Source organism: Cenococcum geophilum (genome assembly GCF_001692895.1).
Source record: "Cenococcum geophilum 1.58 unplaced genomic scaffold K441scaffold_66, whole genome shotgun sequence".
Taxonomy (NCBI): Eukaryota; Fungi; Ascomycota; class Dothideomycetes; order Gloniales; family Gloniaceae; genus Cenococcum; species Cenococcum geophilum.
The window spans coordinates 16,291-35,731 of NW_027137624.1; the positions used below are offsets into that span (position 1 = coordinate 16,291).

Below are 19,441 nucleotides of genomic sequence, written 5' to 3' on the forward strand. Positions count from 1 at the left end.
TACCTACTAAACTCGATATACTGGTCGTAAGGCCTACGGTAGTAGAGGGTGGCGAATACCTAGGTTAGCGGTTTACTAAGTGGTATACTATAAGGCGCTCTGCTATAGTATAGTGGCTTTACTTTCTAAAGGCCAATTATCCTAATTATCGTGACGTTGAAATATGTAGCACTTGGCTTACTAGCTTACCCGAAAATGGCTCTATATTAGATTAGCTACCTTATATTAATAAGTTAGAGTCTAATTCTAGTGGCCTAACGGCTTACCCTACTACTCCTATATAACGTCCTCCTGCTATTAATCCTCTACCTGCCGAGCTTAGCAGTAATATACTAGACGGTGAATTTAATGACGATATACTGGATACTTTAGTTTCTAATTTAGTACCTAACCTTAATAAATTAGAGCTTTTAGGTTGCGAGGTTTAATACTAATAAGACCTATAAGCGGGCCTAGAGGTTCCCACTATGCGATAGACACCTCTCTCTAAGCGATTAGCTAGCTTTATTATACGCGGCGCCTTTTTTACTCTGTTTCCTTATGGTAAAGCCAATTTTGACATACCACGAAGCCGTACGGTTACCCTAGCTGCGTACACTAAGCATATGCTTAAGTATTAGGACGGTTGGTTTAGCTGCTACCCCTTATTTCGCTATTATATATTTAATCGGATTATAAGAGAGTAAGCCCTTAACGCTACCCGCTTCCTTTGCGGCTAATTAAATAAAAATAGTCTATCTTTAGATAAGCTTAGTAATCTTATAAATAGTAATAGGGGTAGCTAGTTGCTAAATAAGATTATATGGCATATACGGAACCTTAAGGGCATTAGACCTTACTAGAGGCAGAAGAGAAATAAGCTTACGGCTTATACTAAGAATATTAAAAGCGGGTCTCTATTCTTTATACTTAGCGCTACTAATCTATATTAGCATAATCTATACTCTTATATACCTCTATTTAACGAATATAAGGCTATTAATAAGGCTTAGCGCTACCGGATTACTTCTTAAAATCTTAATAATAATCCGCATATTACTACTTACTAGCTATATCGCCGCTTTAATTTGTTTAGAAAGCACGTACTTATAGGCCTATTTAATAGCACTAACTTTTAGTCTTAATATAAGTAGTAGGTATAAGGTAGCGGCTATATACATAGCTTCTTATAAAGTTTAACAGCCCTAAGGCCAGATCCGTCAGCTAGTGACTTAAGGGCGGCTTTTACTAAGTACTGGGCTACTTTTATATCTGTAATTAATCCTAATTAATCTAGGTCTCCCGATCTCTAATATCCTTTTACTCTTAGCTATAAAGAACAGCTTAATACTAGTAAGCTTTTTACTGCCTACCTTAATCGATTTTAACGGCACCGTAATTGTACCGAATCTTACTGCTTAAGATTAAAGAAAGGCTCCACTAAAGTAAAGGAGTGCCGCTTCTATTTTCCACGCTCTCTCCGTAATAAGGCCGCTATATTAAAGGATTAAAATCTATATTACTAGACGTTCTGTCTATAGCGTAACGATAAGCTTCTTAATAGTTATAATGCAGCTATAATATTAGCGTGGATGGCGAATATTAATACGTCACCTGCTACGAGTATATTAGTAATAGTTAACTATATAGGCAAATATTGCAGTAAGGAAGAGAAGAAGTTAACTTCCTACTAGGAGTTACTCTAATTAGTACAGCCGTATACCAATAGCCTTTATACCTTTAGTTTGGTCGTGGCTAGGTTTATAAATAAGCTTATTACTAAACGCAATTAGTTAGCGCAGGAGGTATACTATCTACTTCTTAATATTCCCCTTTGTGAAGGCTCTAGGAATATAGTAACTTTAAACTACCGCTAGGAGGATAATTAAAGTGCTATGTATAAGCTTAATAATAGGCAACTAAGAGGGTGCGGACTATCTAACTATAAGAAATATAAGCGCCGCCTAAATAGGGTAGAGGATATTACTTTCCTTAATTTTCTACTCTATTTTAATTACTCTACTTATAAGCGTCGACTAAGAGTAAGGCCTTAAGTTATATCGTACTTTCTGCGATATAACGGCGATTATTTCTATCCGTAGTATTTTAAGTTCTGCCGTATAAAGCTTATTCTTTATTACCCGTAAAGGGAGTATAAGGAAGTAGCTACTTATACTAATAAATTCGGGGCCCCTAATTATATAGCTTCCTATTAGGCTTATGTTAACTCTTATTAGCACCTACCTAACTACTTCTATAATTGGAAACTAGAGAAAGGCCGTAAAACTGCTAATAATATTAATAAGTTTAATGGCGGTTTTATAGACGACTTAGAGCTATACTAGTCCTTTAAGGCCCTATATGCCCGCGTTTAAAATACTAACGGAGTTAAAATTAAGGATTCTGACAGGCTTGGTAATAGGGAGCTTAATTATAACTACAACTAGAGTATATATTAGGGTACATACCCGCAGCTTAATAAGAGGACTTATTAGCAGGAAGTATAGCTACAGCCTCTACTATAGAGCCGCCTATCTTAAATAGTAACTCTATCCTCCTTATAACCAGGTCAGCGTTATATCTATAATATTATAGTTAATTACTATAGGCAGATCTAAGCGGGCCTTAGCCCCCCCCCACTGCGGATTAATGTTAATGGAGAGGTAGGAACCGGCAAATTATATCTTATTGCTGTTCTCTCTACTACGCTCTATAATATAGTAAGGGCTAATAGTAAGCCGATACTATTAGCTCGAGCGGCCCCTACTAGGGTAGCTGCCTTTAATATTAACGGCAGAACTATATATAATCTATTAAGGTTGCTAGTAAATTTCCCGTTTAAGGAATTGCCTACTACCAATCTTACGCCTCTATAGCAAGCTTTTAAGAATATTTACTATCTCGTCCTTAATAAGAAATCTATAATTAGGCAATTATATCTAGCCTAGATTAATCGCCGCCTCCGTTAGATCTACCCTATATATAATAACGACTACTTTAAAGGCTTGAATATCTTGCTAGTAGGCGATTTCCATTAACTTCCCTCTATAGGTTAGGCGGCCTTATATAGCAATTTACCCGCTAGGCTATTAGAGCTCGCTAGCTATAAAAAGGAAGCCTATAAGGTAATTAACCGAACAGCTGTCCTAGATTAAGTTATACGGCAGGGCGGTGATAACGCTAAGAGCTTTGTATTTAGGACAGCCCTTACGGAGCTACGTAGTAATTCTATAAGTAATTTGACCTAGAAGCTTCTTTTAACTAGGTATAAGTAGGGCCTATCCACCAATAAAGTTGCGAGCTTTAATAATGCAATTCGGCTATATAGCACGCGCGCTGCTATAGGTAAGTATAACACTATTTAGCTTCGCGACCTTTTACAGCCAGTAGTGGTTATTAAGTTAGTTAATACTGGTGTAGGTGCGCAGAAAGTTACTCCTAATTAGTGCGATACTATAGAGAATCTAGCCCTATATATTGGCGCGAAAGTAATGCTAATATAGAATATCTGGGTTAAACTAGGCTTAGTAAACGGTACTACTGGTATAGTTAAAGATATCGTATAAAAGGGACACGTGGATATTAAAAAGGATCAGCCTTAGTTACTACTAATTGCAGTAGATAGGTATAACGGACCTGCCCTATTTACTCGGCAGGATAATAAGAAAGTTGTCCCTATATTTTCCATACTTTATAAGTAAAAGGGTATAAAAGGCTTTTACTTACGGCGTTAATTTCTAATTACTCTAGCTTTTGCTCTTACTATATATAAAAGCTAGGGCCTAACACTTAACCGGGTGGTTCTAAATATTAAGGAAAAGGATAAGATAGCCGGGCTAACTTATGTAGCAATCTTATGAGTTAAGAAGCTTTTAGGGCTTATATTCGAACGTAGGTTTAATATAAAACGATTTTAGTTATTTACAAGTAAGACTAAAGAGGTATAATAAGAAGATTTTGTACGGAGGTAGCAGTAACTACTTATAAACGACTTTTCCTAAATAGGAAATTATATACTGGCTCGGAGGTAAGCGGAGAATATAGCATTCGTCTTAGTTTCCTAATTTTTAAATAGCTTAACCGCGAAATCTAATTTTCTAAATTTTAACCCCCCTATCTATCCTACCTTCTTACCGCTTCTAGAGCTGTTAGATATATATACAATAGTATATAGGGAGAATTGGCAGTCTTACTAGATCAATATTGCTGCTATCTATAGCGTTAATTAATTTTTGGAATTTTTTAAGTTTTTTTTAAAGGGCGGAAATGTCGCTTATATAAGGAGTCACGTGACCTCCGAGAATATATGCTACTTAGGACCGCATATTAGCAGCTACGACTTCTCTACCCTATAGTTAAGATTTTATATATACCGCACCTAGAGCTGCTTACAATAATTGTTACCTATAGATCTGCCAATTTATAAATTAAAAATTAGACGTGGTTAGAGCTGTTAGTAGGGGTTATTAATCGCGCTCCCCGTGATAAAATTTTGGATTTTGGTAATCCAAACTAATGAATTAAATTAACGTCTAAATAAGGTTCTGCTAAGACGCTAGCTAGACCCTAACCTAGACCCTTCCTAACCTATTAAATTCTAAAAATGACAACCCCTACCGAATTAAAAATCAACCTTATCCTTAATAAGCCATCCGATTAGATTTAATAGTTCTTTATTATCTAAGACACAGCTAAAACTAATAAGGTATAGTAGTATATCGACCTATCTAAGAAGAAAGATAATCTTCCAAATCTTCTAAAGCTAGAACTACTAAGTCGGCCTATACTAAGGGACATACTACCTACGGCTATATTAATAGCAAAGCTAGACCTAAACTAGCTCACTACCTATAACTAGCTCTACGCCGAATATAAGGACAATTTACGCGTATACTAGAAGCAAAAATAGGCTATAAACGATATTAACAACTATATCGTTCGCACTATATCGGTAGCCTACCTTTTACTTATTAATAGCCTCAGTAGTCGGTTACATTAAATATTTAAGGCGTCTCTACTACTATAGTAGCCACTGCAGTAATAGAGACACCCTATATTTTAGTAAGTAATTAAGCCCATCTTATACGAGAATCTTATGCTATTAGTACTTACCAAATCACATACTTGCAGGGCCTCCTCCCGTCTATAAATACTCCTTTTATACCTTTCTTTCTTCCTTTCTTCTTCCTTATAAGAGCTGGCGGTGCTCTAATACTCCTCCTTAGTCCCCACTAAGGGACCTATTGGTTGATGTGGTGATATAGATAGCATTAGACGAGGAGACGGGCGAGAGAGAAGATAGGAAGGACGGAGGAGCCTCTAGTAGGTGTTAGTTGAGCAACGTTAATAGCTATATTATGGCTGCCTAACCTCCTATACTTATAGGCCTCCTCCCATCTATAAATACTCCCTCCTTTATATCTTCCTTTTTTTTTTTCTTCTTCCTTATAAGAGCTAGAGGTGCTCTAATACTCCTCCTTAGTCCCCACTAAGGGACCTATTAGTTGACGTGGCGATATAGATAGTATCGGACGAGGAGATAGGCAAGAGAGAAGATAGGAAGAATGGAGGAGCCTCTAGTAGGTGTCAGTTAAGTAACGTTAATGGCTATATTATAGCTGCCTAATCTCCTATACTTATAGGCCTCCTCCCGTCTATAAATACTCCCTCCTTTATACCTTCCTTTCTTCTTTTCTTCTTCCTTATAAGAGCTAGAGGTGCTCTAATACTCCTTAGTCCCTACTAAGGGATCTATTAGTTAACGTGGCGATATAGACAGTATCGGATAAGGAGATAGGTAAGAGAGAAGATAGGAAGGACGGAGGAACCTCTAGTAGGTGTTAGTTGAGCAACGTTAATAGCTAGTTTTCGTCACCCAAAAATTGCGTCATATAATGACATTTAGGAATGCAAATATATACCCTATCCTATACTCACACCACTACTAAATATTCTAGATTTTATACTTGGAGCTACTTATAATAGGCATTCCTAAGAGATCTACCGGTTTAAAGCTCTATAATTAAACGTTGTTAACGTTTTATATAGGGGTTGTTAATTAAGCTCCTAGGATATAATTTTTAAAGTTTAACACCATACTAATATTATAACCTTCTTGCAGTGGCTAAGCCACCCCTAATCTCCTTCCCTTCCTCTCCTCCCTCCTATTACTCGGCGCCAAGCTATTATATTGTCACTAAGCCATCGTATCGTCGTACGTCCGAACTAGGTGGGCAATAACGTAGTTAATAGTTATTAGGCATTAAAAATATTTAGTATATAAAGCTTTAAATTAGAATCACAATCTACTATATTATATCCTACGTAGAGGGCTCTGCATTAAAGCTCTGCAGTCCAAATATGTGCTATATTCGTGACCAATATATTCTTTAGGCCCGGCTCAAGTAGGGCGCCTCGGTTACTGCAGTAGATCCTTACCTAGCAGTAACTAAGGCGCCTTAATCTTACTACTACTTCTAAATTAAGCAAAAGCTCTATATAGGGGGGTCCCAGGGGGTCTCCCCCTGGAAAACCTCATCTCTATATATATTAATTAAAGTTTATATAATAAAGCTCTAAATTAAAGCTTTGGGTTAACTAATTGGCTTATTACACTCGGGTCAAAATTTGCGTTGGGGGACCAACGTTCCGCATGTTATATATGCGGAATTGGGGTTCGTAGGATTATTATAAGTTGTTGCTGCAGTAACCCGCGTAGTTTAGAATAGTTCTAAGTTCCGAAGACTTCACGAAGATTTCCTAGATGCCGCATGTGACTGTCTTACCGTCTTGTAATCTGTCACTGTCTTATAGTTGTCTTGCAGATGTCTAGTAAACCCCCCTGGCTTTGGCACCTAAGTATCGCATACAAATGCTGGAGGTCTAAAGGCAACAATAATCACATATCTATTCTTGGATGCACACAAATTCTCAGTTGAGCTTTATTTCAGTAGCAGGAGATTCTTAATTTATGGATAGTGTAAAAGAATAGGGATGCTGCCTTGCAACTTCTGCTGGTACTTATTTTGAAAAGAAAGAGATCTCGGAGGAATGTCGAATTGTAGGTGGGTCAAAGTTTAAGAAGAGTCGTAAAGTAGATACTAGTGCTAAACACTTTTGTACATACTGCCCGGGACTGGAGAAGCCTTTTATATGATGGTTACCGCCGCCTATGCCCATCTGATCTTTCTAAAGGCGACCGACTTCTCCTTCGGTATCTCTCGTACTTCGCCCTATTTTGCGAATGTGCCCGTGAGCGATCCTCATCATCTCTATCAAGATAACTTCTTCTCCGCCTACTCCGTTCCTCTCCCCGTCGCTGACTATTACTCCTTGACCTGTGCCTCTGCCTCTGCCTCTGGCTATCTAGATCTTTATCTCTCTCTCTTCCTGACGACCGTGAGCGTGACCTTCGATGCCGTCTCCTCGACTGACTCCTAGATTGCCTCCTCCCATTGCGCTCACGACCATCATACTCCCTTCGTCTTCTATTTATTCGCTCTTGCTGTCCATGCCTACCCCTTTCATCCCTGTGACTCCTGCCATTTGGTCGTTCGTTTTCTAACCCATCCCCACTTAGCATATCGCCTTCTCGATCACCAGCAGCACTAAGCTGCCCGCCGTACCCTCTATATCTGACTAAATTACCTGCACTAGTGTCACCTTCATCCGTGGTAGTCTCCTTGCTTGCTTTCTTGGTCTCCGCTTGGCTTGACTTTTCTCCAAGAGGAGTTAGGTTCACATTCGTGGACACGCGCTGTGGCACAGGAAGACCCATAGCTGCTAGCATCGCATCTTCTTCTGCTTCTTTAATTCGACGTTTCTCCTCGGCAAGTGACTCTGCAGCGGATTGTGTGGCGGGAGTATCGGGCTTGGCATACCAGTTCAGATCGCGGTTTTTCTGCCAACGGCCAACGGCTACAGTTTGTTAATCAATTAATCTAATCACAGGTAATGTGGGAAGGTAGGCTAAACGTACGTGCCATTAGGGAATGCCCAAGATAGTTCTCCCGCTGTGAATCTTGCTTGACATCCTCCCACTTGAAATCAGCGCGACCGCCACTGTGATATTCGTTAGCAGTTATCTATTAGCGACCTTTGGTTGGGGTACTATACCGGCTACCTTCTTTACGTACACTTTGTAAAAGATCCATAATGCACGACTTGAGAGTAACTGCAGATGTGATGAGGTTGTGTTAAGAAGTGGGTGGATCCGTGGTTGAATGCAAGGGCGGGGCGAACCGCCGAGCCTCATGAAATACACTCCCTTGCAACTCTAAACGGACAATCGCTTTCCATTATTGATCGGCGACTGACTGCGAATTTAAGGTACTAACGAATGCCCAGAACAAATCCGGCACAGTGTTTTGGGCCGTGCGATATATCCATAGTAGCTTAGGAGGGTACACAGCCTTTGCTTCTGTCAATTGTGCCCTCCTACTTTTAACTTCATCTCACCTACTACGAAACACAGCATGGCACAATCACGGCCACCCCTCGATGAGACAGTTTGGTACGATCAAGTCTGGGTTGAGTTTCTGCGTGGCATTCATACAAATTCAGGTAAGCAATACCATCCATCTCTCTAGTAGTTCGGTCCGCTAATCTTCTGTTCCAGTCCATCGCTATTTCTATGCCTCTACCTTTTTCGACCACATGTCAAACAATAACGTAATATTACAGCAAGCAAACCGTTTCGTTGAACAAAGAAATCTCCTCGATAGCCGCCAAGCCTTCGAAGATGCGGTCCGCAACATGACGTCCGGCGGCCTTCAGTTCATGGTTATTGGAGAGCCAGAGAATGATGATGGACCATGGGTCATACAGAAGCAACAACGCATTGTACAGCAGGGACTAGAAGATGAGGTTGAAGTGCTAGGGACGTATTGGGTTGTTGCAGAAAAGATATTTATGGCACCCAGCGTAGCGGACATACTGGGTAGTAAAATTGTACGATGCACTTCTTCGTAACGTCAAAGTCTTCTCATCGTTGAAATACACCATCATATTATCTGATAGTCATAAAGGAGCTGACGCAGGAACCAGCTCTCTGCAACGACAGCCCTCACCTCGTTCCTTGGAGTAGCCTCAACTCTCTCTCTCTTCACACCTGCAACGGGCCATACCTACTTTCCTGTTCCCGCAAAAGCTTCCTCTTCTACGACATCTGCTCAAAACGGCACTCTCAGCCGTGCCACAACCCCTGGTGGTTCCCTCGCCCCAACAGAAGCCACTTCGCAAACAATCCAACATTCTGCATCTCAGCCTGTTACTTCTAATAACTCCATACATGATGCCAAATTCTCCGACACCCTGTTCATGCATTCGCTCAATCTCACTGCCCGATTTGCAACTGAATTTGCCGATGAGAACCCACTACAAGGCGAGCCCGGATCATTTGTGTTTTCATCGACCAATGAACGCATTGCAGCGCAGAATGCGGCGCAAGCTGCAGCACAGCTCAAGGCACAGTCAGCTGCCTTGTCAGCTGCGCCGGGCGGTATGGGAATGGGTGGACTGGGAATGGGAATGGTCAGGGCACCAGGAGCAGGAGCAGGAGCAGGAGTAGGAGTAGGAGGGAGGGTGAGCACTGAGAGGGAGAGTGCAGTCAGTACCGCTGCGCCAACTCCGAAGCCTCCAGGCGAAGTTGTGGCAGGGGCCGGGAAGGGGAGCCAGGCGAAAGTGGGAGAAGTTGGGAAGTTAAAGAGGCGAAAGAGCAAAGCACTTGGGAGTCCGACGACATGAGAGATGAAAGGGTGTTGGGGAAGCATGAGAAGTATGAGGAGCAAGATTGCTACATCCTAGAAAATTACTTTCTGGGAAAGATGAAGCTAGAGTTTGTTTGTATAAGTGCTGTTGCGGGATATGGCGGTAATGGCGATGGGTGGCATTGACGAAAGATCTCGCATGCGAGGTTATTTTTGGCATGTTTAAATGCAAATGTTCGATAGTAAGTGGAATTTGATATTATAATAGGTGAGTTTTAGGGATCCTGCGATCCATTGTTGGAGGAAAAGTGTATATCTGTATTGCATTTAGTTACTGATCGTGTGCAGAAGGCTAGCCACATTCCTACCTAAGTCCTGTTGCTTGCCTGGTATCTTACCATATCCCCTCACATTTCTCGACTCAACGCGCCAGTACCCGCACTAATCGATAAGAGTTCGATATGACAATTGATTTGGTAGTGTCAGTTTCGCAGCCATCCAGGTGGGCGTGATTCCCACTAACAACGCTAGGAATGCTAAGGACCGGGGCATTGCGGTGTTACATGAAAGGTCGCTTTCCGATTCTGCGAGTATCTCCCACACTTGAAACGTGTTTCATACACTTTATGAAGCTCATAATTGGACTCGACGGACATGGATCATATTCAGAGAAATACGTGGCGATGTCCGGAGGTGCCATCCCCTAGATAATAAAATATAAGAAACTTGAGCTCAAGAACCCTTTTTAGTTGACAGTAACTTTCTCCCATACTGAATTGACTAAAATTTTAGATTTTTGTTACAACGAGAGCGTGGTGTAAGGCCACAAAATAACTAAAAGTTTAATTTTATGGACAGCTGCAGCTGCATTCAAGTACTTAAATGTACTATGATTGCAAGGCACAATCGGGATGTTTTAAATGAGCCTTGAACTATGATAACTGGGTTAGGTTGTTCAGGATTGAGTAGTTAACGCCTCGGTTTGTAATCACCTAGCTTTTCTCCATCTTTTGGCCCCAGAATGCCTCGGTTTCCTTCTCCTTCCATTCATCGAAGGTTCCCGCGGCTCGCAACTCCATCGCCTCAGCTGCAGCCTCCTGCCAACGTGGGTCGTAGAAACCAGCTTCTAAATCCTCCTGAAACTTACGAATGTCTGTAACGAAGGCCGTGTTACGCTTTGAAAGATCGTCTGGGCGGGGCAAAGGGTTCAGGGCGGCAAGGGCAGCGTTAGTTGGGGTGGCGGGCAACATTGAATACAGAACTGCTTGCTCTGACTCGTTGAGGACATCCCAAGCTGCATCTCCAGTGAGGATAGACTAGACGAGTTAGTTTCGGGCTACACTCAACACTTGAAGGATCATACTAATAGATTTGCGCCTGCTAACTTGCTTTTAGGGTTGGTGACTAGATGCTCGGGATCCCAATTAGTGCGATTTCGTGCCGAAGCCCTGGAAGCCCTTGCAGATTTCCTGGCTGGTGGGGTTTGTGGATTCATATCGATAAGGCGGGATGGTACCTTCCGGTTCCGAGTTGGGCGTGAGTTCACCCGAAGATCCTCAAGGCTAGGAGACGAAGTAGGCTGGTTTTTCTGCGCGCTGCTAAGAGGGTCTTTCCGTTTCTTGTCCATCTCTGTTGATGAATCTTCCGTGATAATCGTAGTATTCGACTTGCGGCGCTTGCGTGACGATTCGGAACCGTTGGTACCTTCTGGGTGACTTTTCTTGATGAGACTCAATCCATCAATCCCAACATCATCATGGAATATTTCGGAATAACTGCTGGGACCAGGGGTACGATGGCTTTTATATTCAAGCGGAGGAGCATATGCAGCGAGGCTATTGAAGTCACTGTCATTTTCAACTACGTCATCTTGTTCGCTGTCCGTGGTCGCTTGGGAACGCGCTAAGAGAACTCTTGAATCTTTATTTGCAATACTGGGCCCTGGAATTGGCTTAATGGGTGGTGAAGACTGATTCTTAGTTGGCGGGCTATGCACGTCGCTGTGCTTTTGTTTCAAATTCCATGCTGGCTCTGCTAGCAGGACCGTCTCCCCCTTGAACCCATCCTCAGCCAAGGGGTTCCCCGCCTCTGATAGGTTAGATGGAACGTCTGAGAGTGGGGATGATGATCTTGAGTCATTCGACATGGCAGTGATAATCGGTTTTGTTCTGGAAAACTTTTTTCGAGATAAAATTTTTGGCTGTGACGGGAGGTGATGGCAAGGTAAAATGTGTGTGAGGGCGAATGTGGTCTTCAATTGCGTACCCGTATCTAGATATCAATTAGACTTTTCCTGTTGTGTGATATTTTTTAGATGATATGTATATGAAAGACAATAGATATCGGGAGTACTTCGGGAGGGGTTGAATCTCTATTGTCTTGGCATATAGATAAGTGATGATACCAACGGAAGAACTTCGGCCTTGTTTTGCTGCGCATGTGATGATACGGAAAGGGAACATTGGGTGATCGACGATTGAATGGCTCGGTAATTAAAATAAATATAAAAAACTGCTCATGCTCAAAGTTGAGGCAGCAGAATCGATAATACACTAGTACTGTGATGGGAACAGAGCTCAAAGGGAACAGTGAGGACCTTCATTGCGATGTTGGCATCGTTCATTGTGGGGAGCGATGTAATAGCTTAGGCGAACTAGTATGACTCAAGGAACATCAATGACGAAATAAGAATGGCGTTTAAGTAAAAGTGCGGGATCTGTCCGTGAGCATTGCAACAACAAAAACAGATGAAATAAATGCTAAACTTACTTAGGTATTTGAATAGGTATGTCAATTGACTAGAGGCCGGTGCAGAGTAGCCTACGTAATAAAAGGTTCGGCAGAAGTACCACTAGGAATCCATGCGCCTCCCCTTGTACATAAGAAAGTTTAGGCAGCTAGCTTCAGCAGGTCAAGATGGCATAAAGGATAAAGGCTCTGAACAAGATCCCGGATAGTGGTCCTCAATGCAGTGTCGATATCTTAAGCTGAGTGCCCGTTCCTTTCCTAACATTACAGCTGCAGGGGAGTATATGGAGCTTCTGGTATGCGGCTAAAGGCGGAATAAAGTTTTTCGGCTTGATGGAAATACTTAGGTATTTATGTGTTGGCAAGAATGTGGGGGGAGGGTAAAAGTAGAAGGTGGTTTGGATGAGTGTAGCGCACGAGATGCTGTGGCAGGGTAGTTTCTCGAGATTGTACGGTAGTGAGTCATAAGGTGCTGGTCCTAATGGTTACTACTAGCATTCAGAGGCGGTGCTCTCTAACACTCTCATCTACTGGAAGGAAGGGCCAAGCGAAAGAAGAATAGCTGTCTGTTGCCAACGATGAGATGGAGGGAGCTTCACAGAGAGAAAGAATGTCATGATGCACGAGCTTTTACGACACAAGAAGAGGAAAAAGATATAAAGGCTGAAGGGGTAACCAGTAAACGTCTCCAGCACGATGAATGACAGAAGACCAATCTCAAGTGGCGGTTGACGTAACTACAGTGGCGATAGCCTTGAAAGGTTCGTAACTTAGCGAGAGCCCAGATTTCTTGAGCCCTGTGCTGGTGTCCAAGCTTCATATCACCAAGATTCTACCTAATCAGTAATCTCGCCAACCACGACACGTATCCTGAACTGTCACTTTCAATACAGCTCTCAATCCCCTTGAGGGATTTCTCTACCTTGTTGCTTCTTCTTACCGTGCGGACTCACAATATTACCCAACACCATGATCCGGCACACGTTGATTTCGCGACTTGACGGTCTGGCCCATGCATGTTCGGTTATGGAGCTTCAATATATACTGATATTGTGATAGGTCTGATCTTAGCAGCCTCGGTTGATGATGGAGAGGTGTTTTTCCCTGCTGGGCTTTTTGGGAACAGCATTACTAACTCCATAGCAAACAGTCAGACAGCGAGTTCACCGAAGTCAAAGGCAAAGTGAAACTAGTTCTGCGTCGTCTGAATCGTAATGCAGAACCCCAGGCCAGTATAGAGAGCGGGCAGTACACATACCAGTTAGTAAAAGCTCCTCACTGTTTTACCCTACAAGTCATTACCCATTATCACCTATACCCACCCGTCGATCAGCAAAGTTCCACTAAAGTCACACGCTCGGATACTCACAGTTATATCGTCCAAGAATCACTTGTATTTCTCTGCATTTGTGACCAGTCTTACCCACGCAAGCTTGCCTTCACGTACCTCTCCGACCTGCACTCCGAGTTCACCACCACCTACCCATCGTCGCAGTATCTCTCTGCAGGGTGTCGACCGTACGCGTTCGTCGAATTCGACACCTTCATCCAGCGCACGAAGAAGACATACCAAGATAGTCGCGCGACCCAGAACCTGGATAAGCTCAATGACGAGTTAAAGGACGTGACGAAAGTCATGACGAAGAATATCGAGGATTTGCTCTATCGGGGGGACAGCTTGGAGCGAATGGGGGAGATGAGTGGAAGGCTCAAGGAAGATAGTAGGAAGTACAAGCGCGCCGCTGTCAGAATAAACTGGGAGTTATTGCTGAAGCAGGTAAGCTGAATCTTCCGTTTTTAATTCTCCTGGACCTCGAGACACAATGGAAAATCTAGCGGTCATGATATATGAGCTGACACCTAGTATAGTATGGACCGATCGGTGCGTTAATCTTTATCATGGTCACCTTTATATGGTGGCGTTTCTTCTGAATGGCGAGCAAGGATTGGATAACCTGCATGGTCACTTATGGGCGGAGCTCTGGCTTGTAGAGTGATTTCCGTTTGACGGGAATATTTGCATATAATACCACGTCCCTCTTATTTCTGGTTGTGCCAAAGCAAGAAAAAATTATTTAAAATAAAAAAAAGTAAAAATTGGCGAATCCGACCAGATTTTTTTGCCCAGTTTATTTGAAACAAAGTAATAGAAAGGTTTTTGCCTTTTGACTGACTCCCAGGTTCCTCTTGGTGATGTATAGATTACCGCCTACTTACCAAAGGTGAGCAATGTCTTCAATTACTGGAAGCTGCCCGCTAACTTGACAACAGATGCCTTTGTCACCCACTCCCTCTCATGTTATACCTCATCTCTGGAGCATATCGAAGCGCCGTGCCGCGGCGGCCACTAGTCACGTAAGGGACCAGTGATTTCCACTCCGCCAGCCAGATATGGTACTATGGTATCTATATATGAGTATATCCGCGTATGCCTGGGCTTACGTCTTTTATCTCAGCAGATTCTCTCCATGTCAGGGTAGGAACAAAACCGCGAGTGACCTAACCAATGAATCGATCATGTTCCCAGGATTATTGTTGGTCCATAGAAGAATGGACCTCTAACCGAATGTTCTCAGGCCCATGAAGACCTTACTGGTGACTGTATCCCACACCGCAGGCCAATAAGCACCTTGATCTCTTATAAGAGCTCGCTAGTCTAAGCTTGTCATATTCCGCGGTTCACAGTCTAAAAATATATCTGCTAATAACATGGCGACCACCCCGAGAATACTGGCCTTCACCGCCCAAGCTTGAGCAATCTGTCTAAGAACTGGTATGGGTATCCTGGAGAAAAGAACGTGCCGGCCTCCCCAATTTCGTCTACCGGGGAAATGCTGATTATTGCTCGTGGCTGCGGTTTGGTTAGTTCTCACCGTCAAGTTAGTAACACAAATCACTTTCATCTTCTCCATTGCTGATATCAATATAGTACTAATCCCGTGAAAATCCGGTCCGGAGCATTCTACCTGCCCCTACCCTTATTAACGTAGCCGCCAGTTGTGATCAGAGATGTTTTAAATAGAAGGGCCCTCTGAATATACACCCACAACCTTGATAGTAGTCTAGCTAGCCATGCACTACTTCATCCGCTAGCGAACCAGGTGGTACTTCATCTCCTTATAATTCGGTTTTGAGGGAGATTTAATATATTAGTGCAAGGTGAAACCTTTCCGTAAAGAGTTGAAGGGCACGTGTCTTTTTATAAGCCTTTCGCAATCCCTCGGAGCCTGAATACTGGGCGATTGCGTGTGACTTCGAAAACTAGATACACCTATGACTAAACTTCGATTTACCCTCAGGGTGCCCATCATTCCTAGAACGATGCTCGATCGACTACAGTATTTTACGCTGTCAATTCTGTTCCACCCCTTTAGAAAGATTTGGGCAGGGGAAGGTGGTAAGGACAGGAAAACTTCCAAATAATGTAAAGAAGGCTGTTAAGTAAGATGTATGCTGGCTGCCCAGAGCTCACGCGTCTTTGCTTGGATGTCGTAGGTCCGGTATCAATAAAAGCATAGATTATTTCACCGAGAAAAGTGTAGTAATCCACCTTGCCACCCTCAATGAGCATTGAGGCGGGAGTCACTGGCCATTTTCATTTTGCTATTGGAGTTGGAAAGCCAGCTAACCACACAATATCCAAGCAACCTCCCAACTCCCACGTGTTTCACCTCGTTATCCGATTGAAGCGAAGCCAGTCTCGTCAGAAACAAGCAAAAGATAACAGAACTAGTCGTATCTCGAACCAACGCCGGCTTTATGACTATTCCGGCTTAGCAAATTTTCGTGACGTGTCCTGCTGGTCATTCTTGAGATTCTAGCTTTACTGGACCGTATTATCTGTCTCCGAATGGAGCGGAGTCTGAATAAATGGGTGATGAAAACCTGACATTTGGAAATGTATCAGGAATAGTGCAGCTTAAACTGCGGCGTTAGATTCTTGATAAATGATCTCTTATTTCTACTCTCATGTCAACCTTCACTTCCCTACCTCCCTCGGCCGCGCTCAGCATAGAAGGCACCACGATCTCTTTAACGATGGGTTCTTTCCCTTGTCAGTATCGAGACAAGCCTTCATGGTCTCCACGGCCTTCTGAAAATTAGAACTTGTAGTACATGGGTCCATTTGGCTTCAATAGATACTTGAACCCTACCACAATTGGTGAAACTTCATCCCCAGTCCTATAATTATTTCGGTATGGTTTAAGCTTTTGCTTTGATCTGAAAGACTACCTTACTGCTATTAACCTTGCGACTACACCATACGAGAGCTTTTCAATTAATATTAAATGCTTCAAGTCGAATTCTATGCTGACGAAGCATCGGAATTTTAGCACATGTTTCAATTGACGTTGATCCGTGCTTTCACCGGCATCAATTAGAAGATAATTAGTGGCGCTTAATCTAGTAGTCGTACCCAATCTGAAATAAAGCCGACTGTTCGGTTGATCGTTCTAAAAGGCCTCAGACAAGGCTCAAAATTAGCGACGTCGGTAAGGGCGGTGGGGCGTGGTGGGAAATCGGACGGGTGCACGAGCAGAGCTCTGGATTCGACTTGACGATTGATCTAATGCCAAGAGTTTCAGTTCAACTACTACATACGTAAAGCGTGCGAATTTGACGCGGTTGCTGATCTGGAGGAGCTCCAGATCAGCTCGGTTCTGAAGCCTCCATATTCAATCTAGAGCTGCAACCGAACGCACCCCTTAGTCAACTATAGTAAAAGCTTCAAGGTACCCGCAACAAGCTCCATAATCCTGATCAACTCTTCGTCTTTCATAGGCTTTCCTACAAGTTGAATTGCGCAAGGGGCGCCTTCTACCGCTTCCGGATCATCTGCCATCACCCGTCAGAATATCTTATCAATAGAGCTGTAAATTTAGCAAGAAAAACTTACAAGTAGGCACATAAGTTACGTCATTTTGGATGAAATCTTTATCTAAATCTCTAGATGCTTTCAAGAACGGAATTGTAGCAGCCGGGAACTGCCGTTACCATTAGCTGTGGCGCTCTTTGCCATTTTCTATGATATTGTGCGAAAGGTTAACTTACATCTAACAAATTTGGCAATATCGTATAGATTGGTACACCATACGTATCATGCGGCACAGCTGTAGCCTGATACGTTGGCATTAGAATTGCGTCGAGTTGGTTCTCAACCACCAAATCATGGTACACCTTCAATATCTTCTGTCGCTGCACATTCATGTCGAATAATTCATCAAGAGAGGGTTGCCAACCGGCCAGTTCGGGAAAACTGCATGAGGCAATGGCTGGAACCCACGGCTCGCCAGATGCATTGATATGATCGACTGGAGTCTTCTTGGGGTCAAGGAGGAAGAACTTCCAGGCTAGTACGGCAGTGGTGTATATGGATGGGATTTGGTCATCTAGGAGAGTAATAGAGTAACCCGCAGTTTTCAGCGCTGTTGCTGCAATATGCATAGTGCGCTGTATAGGTGGATGGAGAGGGAACTTGGGGTCTGCCCTGATCAAGCCAAACCTTAGTGGCCTCAAATTAGGAGTGACCCTTCTCCAGGGCACAGCAATAGTGCCTTCATCAACCTCCCATGGCTCAGTGTCAATAACAGTTTTCATGAAGAGTTCCATATCGCGGATAGAATGGCCTTCGGGCCCAATGACCGGCAGAATGCTGCTCGGGCTTCCAAGTCTCCCGGGTGGAACTTTCCTTCCAAATGGAATCCGCCCTGAGGTAGGCTTGAAGCCCAAAATACCATTGCAAAGCGCCGGAATGCGGATCGACCCAGCAATGTCTGTCCCAACTCCTAGTACCGATCCCCGTATCCTGAGAAGAGCGGCTTCACCACCTGTGCTGCCGCCCGCGGTGAGAGAAAGCTTGTTTGGGTTCAATGTGCGGCCGAAGACATTGTTGTCAGAGTCAGCTGCCATCATAGTTTGTGGAAGATTGGTCTTAACGTAGAAAACAGCTCCTTGTTTGAAGAGGATATCAACAAGATTGGAGTTTTGAGCTGCTGGCGGATGTGCGATAAATGAGACATAGCCGATTGTTGTCTGTGTACCTTTGACATTGAAAGAGTCCTGAAAGGATAGTTAGTGTCGGTTATCGGCGAAGTATATTAGTGTTTAGGCATTGGCGTGTTCGAGCGTTCCTCGTTGCTCACAACCCCTGGCAACTGTATAGATTGAAACGGTCCCTAAAGAATGAATTATAAAACAGCGAAGGGGTACAAAGTCCATCTAATAATGGTAAATAATATAAAAATAGTCACCTTTAGACTGATTGGTAGGCCATGTACTGGGCCCATAGGGATATCGTTCGTAGCTAGATAACTATCACACTCCTTCGCCCTCTCAAGAGCCTCATCAAACATTATCTCTGTGCAGCAATTTGTGACCTGCTGAGCAATCGCGGCGCGTTTACAAAACGCCATGGTCACCTCATGGGAAGTAGCCTCCTTCTTAACCATCATTTCAACTAGCGCCGTGGCGTCATATTTCTCGGTTAGCTCGAGTTCGCGCTCTGTGAGAATTCCGCATGTTTTTGGTATGTCTAAAACAGAGACGTTTGATGACTGGCTGATTTGCGAGAGAACAGAGTTGGGTAGTCGCCATTTGGTAGGGATCTTCGCGGCTAATGATTCGCGTTTAGAGGCGGCTAGGGTTCGCCAGTCTGCTATGGTGGCCATATTGGACGGCGATGAATTGGACTTGGATGTTCGGGTTCTTGTTTGACCACGAACTACTTAAATATGCGTTGTGAGTTGTCTTTGGATGGATTGCTGTTGGGGCCGAGTCCGAAGATCCCCGCACCGATTCTCCACTGCCAGGGTCCGATTTGTTACAACCCCGCATTCTGTAAGCCCATCCGTCTCAGGTACGCTACAACAGCGTCGGGTTTTGACAAAAATGGACTGTGAGAAGCTTTGACTCTCTCCGTCTCCATATTAGAACCAGTTTCCTGTGCAGCACCCACCATCGCTTCTTGAGCGAAGATCGGAATTGCTTGATCCAATTCGCATAGTAGA

At 43.3% G+C, this 19,441-nt stretch overlaps 5 protein-coding genes across 5 annotated transcripts; 2 read left to right on the forward strand and 3 right to left on the reverse strand.

Annotated features, from left to right (window-relative positions):
• Window positions 1-6,908: 6,908 nt before the first annotated feature.
• K441DRAFT_620987 (uncharacterized protein) lies at window positions 6,909-8,191 on the reverse strand. The gene is made up of 3 exons (XM_067645952.1): window positions 8,095-8,191; window positions 7,958-8,040; window positions 6,909-7,896 (listed from the first exon to the last, which is right to left on the reverse strand). Exons 1-3 carry the CDS (start codon window positions 8,130-8,132, stop codon window positions 7,139-7,141), a joined length of 879 nt encoding a protein of 292 aa, XP_067498006.1. The 5' UTR covers window positions 8,133-8,191; the 3' UTR covers window positions 6,909-7,138.
• Window positions 8,192-8,453: 262 nt separating this feature from the next.
• On the forward strand, window positions 8,454-9,723 carry K441DRAFT_681725 (MED6-domain-containing protein; the record flags this gene model as incomplete). Its single annotated transcript, XM_067651500.1, has 3 exons — window positions 8,454-8,541; window positions 8,597-8,928; window positions 9,025-9,723. The coding sequence occupies 3 exons, from the start codon at window positions 8,454-8,456 to the stop codon at window positions 9,721-9,723; spliced, it is 1,119 nt and encodes a 372-aa protein (XP_067498007.1).
• A 955-nt stretch (window positions 9,724-10,678) lies between these two features.
• K441DRAFT_588051 (uncharacterized protein) lies at window positions 10,679-11,313 on the reverse strand (the record flags this gene model as incomplete). Its single annotated transcript, XM_067644701.1, has 2 exons — window positions 10,679-11,002; window positions 11,050-11,313. The coding sequence occupies 2 exons, from the start codon at window positions 11,311-11,313 to the stop codon at window positions 10,679-10,681; spliced, it is 588 nt and encodes a 195-aa protein (XP_067498008.1).
• Window positions 11,314-13,238: 1,925 nt separating this feature from the next.
• Window positions 13,239-14,565, forward strand: K441DRAFT_620994 (transport protein-like protein sec22). Its single transcript, XM_067645953.1, has 5 exons — window positions 13,239-13,437; window positions 13,494-13,528; window positions 13,585-13,694; window positions 13,806-14,211; window positions 14,304-14,565. Exons 1-5 carry the CDS (start codon window positions 13,404-13,406, stop codon window positions 14,364-14,366), a joined length of 648 nt encoding a protein of 215 aa, XP_067498009.1. The 5' UTR covers window positions 13,239-13,403; the 3' UTR covers window positions 14,367-14,565.
• Window positions 14,566-16,890: 2,325 nt separating this feature from the next.
• On the reverse strand, window positions 16,891-19,102 carry K441DRAFT_700430 (amidase; the record flags this gene model as incomplete). Its single annotated transcript, XM_067653250.1, has 4 exons — window positions 16,891-17,270; window positions 17,332-17,419; window positions 17,487-18,494; window positions 18,686-19,102. 4 exons carry the CDS (start codon window positions 19,100-19,102, stop codon window positions 17,149-17,151), a joined length of 1,635 nt encoding a protein of 544 aa, XP_067498010.1. The 3' UTR covers window positions 16,891-17,148.
• Between the last annotated feature and the right edge of the window lie 339 nt (window positions 19,103-19,441).

Bases quoted from the DNA above. Each gene is read 5' to 3' on its own strand.
- K441DRAFT_620994 (XM_067645953.1), top strand. From the start codon at position 13,404: ATGATCCGGCACACGTTGATTTCGCGACTTGACG. The intron at 13,438-13,493 runs GTCTGGCCCATG...ATATTGTGATAG, and splicing joins GTTGATTTCGCGACTTGACG to GTCTGATCTTAGCAGCCTCG. The intron at 13,695-13,805 runs GTTAGTAAAAGC...GGATACTCACAG, and splicing joins AGCGGGCAGTACACATACCA to TTATATCGTCCAAGAATCAC.
- K441DRAFT_620987 (XM_067645952.1), bottom strand. From the start codon at position 8,132: ATGGATCTTTTACAAAGTGTACGTAAAGAAGGTAGCCG. The intron at 8,041-8,094 runs GTATAGTACCCC...CGAATATCACAG, and splicing joins GTACGTAAAGAAGGTAGCCG to TGGCGGTCGCGCTGATTTCA. The intron at 7,897-7,957 runs GTACGTTTAGCC...AACAAACTGTAG, and splicing joins TGGGCATTCCCTAATGGCAC to CCGTTGGCCGTTGGCAGAAA.